The sequence below is a fragment of the Pezoporus wallicus genome, unplaced genomic scaffold (genome assembly GCF_028554395.1).
Source record: "Pezoporus wallicus isolate ANWC-B61680 ecotype Strahan unplaced genomic scaffold, APGP_CSIRO_Pwel_v1 scaffold_2146, whole genome shotgun sequence".
Lineage (NCBI taxonomy): Eukaryota > Metazoa > Chordata > Aves > Psittaciformes > Psittacidae > Pezoporus > Pezoporus wallicus.
The window spans coordinates 1340484-1349750 of record NW_026639769.1 but is presented as its reverse complement, the minus strand read 5'-3'; the positions used below and the strand labels follow the sequence as shown (position 1 = coordinate 1349750).

The 9267-nt window shown below is 41.6% G+C and overlaps 1 protein-coding gene across 1 annotated transcript in view; it reads left to right on the top strand.

Moving 5' to 3' along the window:
• Positions 1–4717: 4717 nt before the first annotated feature.
• The window catches only part of CUNH14orf39 (chromosome unknown C14orf39 homolog), a 29976-nt gene continuing 25426 nt past the window's right edge, over positions 4718–9267 (top strand). The window contains exons 1-3 of the mRNA XM_057416120.1: positions 4718–4768; positions 5099–5155; positions 8135–8261. Of these exons, the coding sequence (XP_057272103.1) occupies positions 4720–4768; positions 5099–5155; positions 8135–8261 (233 nt within the window). The 5' untranslated portion in view covers positions 4718–4719. The remainder of the gene's footprint in view (positions 4769–5098; positions 5156–8134; positions 8262–9267) is intronic.

Genomic DNA, 9267 nt, shown 5'->3' with positions numbered 1-9267 from the left:
GTTTTGAAGAGAATTGCTTAAGGCAGGACAACGCTTTGAAGCGATTTCTCCTTGGGTTTTATTTAATGATTTGGGGATTGCAAAGCAGAAATTTCCCAGGGGCACTTAGGAATAACAGTGTCCCTGTGGAGCTGGGCAGGGAAATGCTCCTGCCCAGAGATGTTCTCGGGAAGGAAGGAGCCTCGCCGGTGTGCCAGGAGCAGAGGCCTCCGGTGGGTGGCTTCCAAAAGAACATGCCGCTTTCCACTTGTCTTTCTCTATTTTCTTTCCCCACCTTCATCTCTGATCTGAAGCTACGTAGGTCATCTCTTTCTCTTTGAAGCTGCATTTCTTGATGGTTCAATTGGCTCTTCTGAAAGCAACATCGCATCTGACCAGTACCCGTGCTGCAGGGGGCCAGAAATATTGTTTGTCTCTTCCATCCTGCTTCTATTTTCCCCATCTTTCATTCTTCCATCAGTCAAGCTGGTGTCTTTTTTCCTCTCCACACTCTGACCCACCCCGTATGTTTTTCTTTGCTTATTGATGTAAATCCATTCTCTGCCTTAGTAATCTCAATTGGAAGGGAAAAACAACCCTGTTGCTACCACAGTTTGTATAGAAATATCATGTTCTAGTTTCTTCTGTGCCCGGGCTGCAATTTTTTGCCTTGTAATGCTGGACCTCAATAAATAAAGGCACACAGTTTTGTTAGTGCAAGTCGGTCTGAGGCGAGTGGCAAGGCTGCCGTGCTCACTGGATCTGGTAACATACACCAGCATTTTCTTCAGCGGGAAGCACTGTTTCAGGACGTGAAACGTGGTTACTTTAATGCGTTTTTAAACTGTCGGAGGGCTGGGCCGCACCTTCAGACATGAGGTATGGAGGGAAGGATGCTTTCTGCAATCCTACACCTGCCCCCTAGCTGGGTCAGGAATACACGTGGGACCCGGGGGGTGGATAAAGGAGGTTACACGCTGCAGCCTCTTTTAGTACTACACCCGGTGCGTGTGTGCATGTGTCTTCAGGAGGAGGCTCCCCCCCCAACCTGCGCGCTCTCCCCGGCAGATGGAGCATCCTCATCGCTTTTCACCAACCGCCGGGGCCGCGGGCAGCCCCGACTCCCTCGGAAGCGTTGATCTTCCCCCCTTTACGCCTCGCAGTGATAAGGCAAACGGGTGTTTCCTGGGGATACACGCACCCCCCGCGTTTGCCCCCGAGGGGGAGCCTGGGCCCAGCCGGGCGCTGCGCGTTGACCCGCTCGCAATATGGCCTCAGCCCCTTCTCCCCGCAGGTGAAAGGGCTCCAGGGCTCGCAGCGGAGAGCCCGACAGCCGTCAGCTGCCACCGCCGGCACCTGCCGCACCCAGCCCTGGCAAGGATCGCGGCGGGGCGGCGGCGGGGAGGTGACAGCACGACTGAGGGGCTGAGCTGCCCGCTCCGTACGCTCCGGCCGGGCTCGCACCCTCCAGCCGCCTCCCCGCCGCCTCCCCGCTCCGCTGCTCAGGGCCGCGAGAGCAGCACGGACGTTTCCCGCCTCTCTGCGGCGCGAGGTGCAGCTGGCGGTGAGGGAGAGCGGCGAAGCGGTGCCCGGCCCCGCTGGGGCTGAAGCAAGCCCTTCACCCTAAGTGCGGGGCTCCTCCCGGGGTAGGTTGGCGGCGACCCTGCGCAGCCCCTGTTCCACTGCGGGACCGCGGGGACGAAGCTGAGCGAGCGGGGCTGTAGCCATGCTCCGGCCCCCTCCGCCTGACGACCCTGGGTGACGGCCTGGACGGCTGTCTTGCCTTTCCTCTCCCTTCCCCTTCCGGCAGCGCCTCAGCCCGTACAGGGACACCACGCCCTGGTCGCTTTCACAGTGCTGATGGCACCCGGGATGCAGAGGGGTCACTTCACAGCCCCAGTCTGTGACACCCCTCCGCCAGGGGGACTCACTCTCCTGCCTTAACACCGCCATTTTGTGGCGCTGCCCCACTGGTATTCCAAAGGATGAGTTTTTCCCCCTACCATTTTGACAAAAATTGGTTTGTTTTTACATTCCAAGAATTTAGGGAATAATTTGCAGCAATATCCTTTTGTTTGATATGTGCCTGAGTGAGTAAAATATGGCAATCCAGAAGATTTTTGATATTCTGAGGGCTTGACATACATGTCAGTAAACACGTTGGTAGCTGGTAATGAAGGCACAGTACATAAGTGAGCTAGTAATGAAGGCACATCGGCAATGCACTTCAAAACGTGTCAGGAACAGCAACTTCATAAATGGAGTGTCCTACAATTACTTTAATTTGGATATAATAAATGGAATTGCTGCCAGTCAGGAAAGGGCTCCAGTGATGTTAGAAACAGTGAAAAAGGCAGCAGTTTTTGAGAAAGAATGGCACGTCTTCCCCTTGAAGGCAGGCTCAAGTCTTGCCACAGGGTTCAAATCTCCTCACTGGGTTCCTAAAAGCGATGTTGCAAAGAGGGGCAGAAGAACATAAGCAATACGATGAGAGGCATTTTTTTAAAAAAGAGAAGTTAGTACAGAAATGTGAACTCTTCTAAAATTCAAGAAGAACCAACCAGTCACTTCAGAGGGTCTTTAAAAGTAGTGAATAGCACACACAAAACATGGCTTGCTCTTGAAAGAGCCCTGCTGGACTTATTTATATAAAGCCAACAGAAATTAATACTGTTGCAAGCTGACAGTGGGTAGAATTGCATGTTTGATTTTTAAGGAAGAAATTTACATAGTAGATTGTGGGTATTTTTCACTGCTGTGTTCCCATTGCTGTACATTACTTATTTCTCTTTAACAAAAATAACAGTTGCATATAGGAACATCCTCTGAATTCGTCATCCAGGGTTGGGCAATGATTTGATGATGCTTTTTCTCCAGTAGCACCAAGAATCAGTCTTTATTACAGTCATAATCTGGAAGTCATCAACTGTCCAATATTTAGATGTCTTTTGTTTTAGGCTGGTGTTAACTACTGTTTTAAAAATCTGCAGGCATCCTATGAATCACCAGTGCAATTGAATCTCTCAGCCCTTTCTACTAGTGATGTATGTATCATCATAATTCAAAACATAGAATGACATTTGTCATTTGCTGTTATGTTACTTCATTTTAACAATATCCAATATAGCAGGTATTTTACATATGTCTACTTTTAGAAGCATTGTCATTTTCTGCAACTTTAGCCTTTATATAAATTGTATTGTAAAGATACAGAAAAAAATGAAGCACTCTAGTTCTGTTTCTTTCTATCAAAACACATTCAAAACCTAAAATTAACTGTAACTGTCTTAGTGGCTAGATGATAGAATGATATGTATCTTAATAATACGTGGCTGTATAGTCTGCTCTGTTGGTCAGCTTTGTGCTGTGGTTTATAAACCAATGAGTAGAAATTCTTTGCTGTTTAATGTTTTGTGCTTTTTATTTTGCTTTCATCTGTGTAGCTTCTGTATATGCCACAATATTTTGCAGTTTTAATGGGAACTGTCAGGGAAACAACTAATGAACATCGTTAAACAGTTTCTAGAGACAGATGTTTATGTATGCTCCAAGCTAATTTTTGCATCCAAAGGAATTAGAATTTTCTTTTACATTGTGTAAAAGCAAAAATATTCTGCATTCACCTGGGGCTCGAGGTAGTATTTCTTCATCTTTTTCTTAGTATTTTCAGAAATGAGTGTTTCCAGGCACTAGGAATCCAAGGTTTTAAATACATTTGGTAAAACTATTACCTCTTTCTCAGAGTTTTTATTGCAGCCTATACTAATCCAGTCACTTGGATTGGATGTTCTGATCCTCACTTAACTGGTAGGCAAATTAATTTCTGCCAAACATCCAGCATTTTAAATGCTCCCCCAGCTGCTTCTGTTTTCACAGTCTCAGTGTTACAGCATGTAGCCTTAATGCCACTTTAGTTAAATTCTGCAGTTGTTTTCTGTTTCACTTTATCCCAGATTAGGATCTCATCCTTATGACCAATTTGTTGTGGCTTTACTTCTTACACAGTGCTAAGGGTATGGGGAAGCCATTGTGGCACAATTAAGTACCCGGTAACTTTGCTTAATATTGAGTATATCTGAGCTAGCAAGCTGTATTCAGAACGTTCTGATAAAATGTTGATTGGATCTGTTTTAGAAGACTACATGAATCCCAAACTCTTAAAAAACCCGTAACTGAGTTTTTGCACATAGCAATGCTCTACAAACAGAAGAATGAATTTGTAATAATCTGCTTTCTATTGTATATGAGTTCTGCCTTTAATCACTTATGCATATACCTTCTTATTTAAATGTATTTTGCAATTGCTACGGGAGGAGTGTACAAAATGGATGAGTAGCTTTTCCATTACCAGCATTGCTGTCTGTATGCTTAGGAAAACTGATGGATCAGAGGCTGTACGTTTTGTACTCAAGCATCTTTTCTTGCATTCTAAATTTTCTAGGAACATTAAGCCTCTCAAAGATAGAACTGCTGCAGGATAAAAGGTTTATCTTTTATGATATACGTCCTTTTTTCTGTAACTGTGCTTTAAACTTTCTATGAGTGCATTGCCATTGTTAGTGAGAAATTTGGTTCCACTGAAGTGGTTTAGATAGTAATTCAAATGCAGTTAAAACTTTTTTTCCTCCCTTTTATCTTAAAATGTATGGTATTGTCTTGCAATTTGACTTTTTTGTTGTATCAGTAAAGCTTCTGACTGTTTAAATACTCGAATTGCATTTTTCTTTTGTAGCTTGCACAATGAGTGACAGGCTTTTGAGCAACTTAGACAAACTTCTGCTTGAGTTTGGTATGTAATTTTGTCATATATTTTAAATTAATAATTATGAATGCCGTACAAATTATGATGTTTTCTACTTTAAACAGTAATACTAAGTTCAAATACTTTTACAGTATTAAGGTCTTGATATTTGCCTATGTAATATTCTCTTAATTGTGAGGCCATGGAAAAGGGTACTAACTGCTATTTAATAGTAAAATTGCTATTTAGGTATTTTGTTCAAATCTTTTCTAATCAGTGTTTGTGCAATTAATTCTGTACAACATACATTTGTTTTGCAGCTCAACTTGTATATATGTGTGTATATATACAAAAAAAAAGCATTTATTTTCTTCTTAGTTTTCCAGCTAGAACAAACTTCTTATGCTAAGGAACATGTGAATCAACAGATAAATTGTGAGTAGTGATAAATTATCATTTTACTAGACACTGAACACACTGCTTTTGTTTTATTAGTCCCGGTATACATATACTGTGTTTCAGGGGCGGAAGCAAGCCTAGTAATGAAAGCTGTCCCGTGTCCTGCTCTCACCCTACCTCATCTTTTGCCATCAATGCTTGCTCATTCTCCCTATCAGACTTTGCTTTTGCTTGCAACTTTTAGCTGATGCTGTTCAGCTGTCTCATGGACAGCCAGTTTCGTGCTGCACCATTTCCTGCTCTTACTCTGTAGCTCCTCGCAGTCACTGGCAGTTCTTTGATTCAGCTGTGCTTACTCAATACATCTGCCACTTGCCTTCCTTTCTTCCTTCATGGTTTTTGTTCTTTCCAGATTTGGACCTCTGCCTCACTGCTTCTTCTCTCTGTTCTCTTAAAATAGTGAAACTTCTCTCAGTTGCTACTACCTACTCAAGCCTGGTTCTTCTTTTTTGCCATCAAGCAGCTAGTAATTTTATTTGAAATTCAAAATAATAAACCCAATGAAAAAGTCTTACTTCACATCAGATTTTTTTCTCCCAGGACTTACAGACCGCTTAATACAATTGACTCATTTCTGGACTGATTTTTTTTTTTTTACCATGCAACTGTGTGGAATCACAAGTATTATCGTGGTAGAGAAGCTATTCTTTATGCGATCTGAGGATATCTGTGTTCATCACTGGTACTTCATAGGTAGATATTGAAGCTCATAACCTTCAGGTAAAAGAACAGAGAGAATTCTGGTCTAATTGGTGTTCCTCTTGATGGCAACATCTCTAATAATCTTGAATGATATGTGCAAGAAAGTACTTACTGTTTAAGAAGATTATCGATACTGATTTGAAGCATCTTAAACACTAAACCATCTGTAACACTAAATCTGGAACACCTAGAATTGTCTTTTAACTTTCCAGTCAAATAATTGAACCTTAGAGTTATTTTTTTTCTTAACATTTATGCAGTCTTATGGTAGATGAGCGTGCTGTGTAATAACATGGCACAGCTATTTCAATGTTCAAGATATCTAAATATGTATGAACAAGCACTCAGACTTCTAAAAGTTTGGGTTAAATCTTTCAAAAACCTACCCAGAAATAGTTCCACTGATTGAATTTCATCTTTGTGTGAGTATTACTTGGCAGAGAAACAGCTGTAGCATTCAGCCTCAGGCTTTTAGTGTGAGATTTGGCAGGCTTTTTGGCTAGAGTCCCTTTACGACCAGTGGAGGGAAATGGGCACTTTCAGGGTGTGATTTGTCTTATCCAGAAGAGAGTGTTTAAAGTAGGTTAGAGAAAGTAAGCTTTAAAAAACGTCCACTTCACTCTGCTGAGTGTACTGGTAGCTGGGGATGTCTAGTTTTGAAGTAGGTGCCTGCATTGTAAAGTTGGGTGAGATGGATCTCATCCACAAGGTCTTTGCAAAAGCAAAGGCCAAGTAGAACAACTCATACTGGTCACAAAAGTGCTCATCAATAGAAAATGCTAAATTAAGTGTTAAGTGCATTGCTTTACTTAGGGAATAGATATTTTCTTAATACAGTTATATCTTGGTAAATCTCAAAATGTCATCTGCAGGCTACTTCCAAATACGCCTGTTTTGTTTTTTTTTAACAGAAATGAAGTTTACGTCAGTTGTCCAAAAGCTGCACTTTGTGCTAAGTAACAGCAAGTTACTGACTTCAGATATTGAAAATATTAAGATATTGAAGATCTTCAGGATATCTCAAAAATATAACTCTTGCTTTTCATTGACTGATGTTTCTCTGAGAAGTGCATTTGGGGTTGGTTTTTCTTTCAGTATAAATGCAGCTGGCATTGAAAGCGAATATATAGCAAGTAGTGCAGAACTAGACCCAAACTTCAGGATGACCTGAAGTTCTAGAGCAGTAGGTCAGGCAACTCAAGGTATATCTCTCGTAACTATGATGCCCTTCCTGGTTAAGTAGATGAAAAGGGCAGAATGTCTGTGATTGACCTCAGTTTAGGGCCACCAGCTTTGGCATACAATACTTCAGGGCAGCAGTGGTGGCAAAGGATGTTTTGGTACTAATAAATCTGAAACCTTGTATGAAAAAATAATAAACAGTGCAGAGAAAAAAAAATAAAAGTGCACCCAGTTGCACTTATTGCATTGCAGTGTGAGCATGTATGATAGCTCTCAGCTTTTACTTGTGAAAGAGAACACTGATCGTGTTGCACAATACGGAGTCTCTACTGACCACTCATTCAGAAAATGTTAACTGCCTGCTTTTAGAAAAGACAGAATTAAGAATCTGTGTTAAGAATCTCCACAAACACCCTAGTGCTTGAAGATTTGTTGTTACAATGCAATTTCTCATTAATTAACCTGTCTCCTATATTAATTTCTTATACACGACACATTCCCACCTTGAATAAATTCTCCTTTTCAGTTTCTCTGTTTATAATAATATAATAGTTTTCTTATACTCCTTTAGTGATGTTTTTATTTTCCCATTTTTGTGGTCAGCTTTTCCATTCAAAACATTTGTGCTTCTGGACTTCAAGAAAACCAGTGTTTCAAAGAGACCTTTATCTCAAAGCAACTGTTTTACACCAGTCAGTCTCCCCAGTTGCAAGCACTGCTGAGAGCAAAGTGGCTTACATTCTGGTTTCCCTGTATGCTACTTCTAGTATCTGCAAACATTGTGGATTCCAAAAAATTACAGACTGGGATGTGGAAACAGCACAAATACTTCTTCCAAAGTCAGTCTCATAATATTAAATGATAATTAAGGTACCACACAGCTGAAAACTCCATAATTTTTTTTCTCACTTCGTTGTTGCTTTTCTTAATTGCAGACTGTCCACTCATCTGGTGATATTGAGATCAAGTATTTCTGAAGAAATTTTTAATCATTCTGAAAGTAGACTTTTTATTTCACGGTTATATTAAAAATACATATGCTTAAATTTATTTATTTTTTTTTAATTTCAGTGTATACTGCAAAAATCACAGAAAAAAAGAATGAAATCACTAGGCTGCAGGAAGATATAAACAACAGCAATGATGCAATTGCTGATTTACACCAGCAAAATGAGAGTAGTAAGGAGAGCTGTAAAGTGTAAGTGTAACAGCTTAAGGTTTGGGTTATGGATTGTATTGAGAAAGTCAGTGAGGAAGTAGTGTAAAAATATGTATGTGTGTGTTCTGACAGGAATGATGCTAAGGTAAACTTTAGTATTCTCTTATTTTTTTTTAAGCTGCATATCACTAGGTACAAAAATTGCAGTATTGCCCATCCTCTGAAAAAGTAAATTATAGAAAACCAGACTAGTTAAGTTTTGGTTTAGATTTTTATAATCAGACTCAACAGTTTTCAGAGATCACACAGGTACTGTCTTTGCAGCGTGCTAAAGTATTTAAGTAGTAAGCTAGGAAACTAGAATAGAATAGAATAGAATAGAATAATTAAGGTTGAAAAGGACTTTAAGATCATCTAGCTCCAACCCCCCTGCCATGGGCAGGGACACCTCACAATGAACCATGACACCGAACCGAAGTTCTGTCCAACCTGGCCTTGAACACTGCCAGGGATGGAGCATTCACAACCTCCCTGGGAAACCCATTCCAGTGCCTCACCACTGTAACAGGAAAGAATTTCCTTCTTATATCCAATCTAAACTTCCCCTGTTTAAGTTTTAACCCGTTACTCCTTGTCCTGTCACTGCAGTTCCTAATGAATAGTCCCTCTCCAGCATTCCTATAGCCCCCCTTCAGATACTGGAAGGCTGCTATGAGGTCTCCACGCAGCCTTCTCTTCTCCAGGCTGAACAGCCCCAACTTTCTCAGCCTGTCTTCATACGGGAGGTGCTCCAGTCCCCTGATCATCCTCGTGGGCCTCCTCTGGACTTGATCCAACAGTTCCATGTCCTTTTTATGTTGAGGACACCAGAACTGCACACAATACTCCAGGTGAGGTCTCCTGAGAGCAGAGTAAAGGGGCAGGATCACCTCCTTCGACCTGCTAGTCATGCTCCTTTTGATGCAGCCCAGGATACAGTTGGCTTTCTGGGCTGCAAGTGCACACTGCCGGCCCATGTTCATTTTCTCATCAACCAACACCCCCA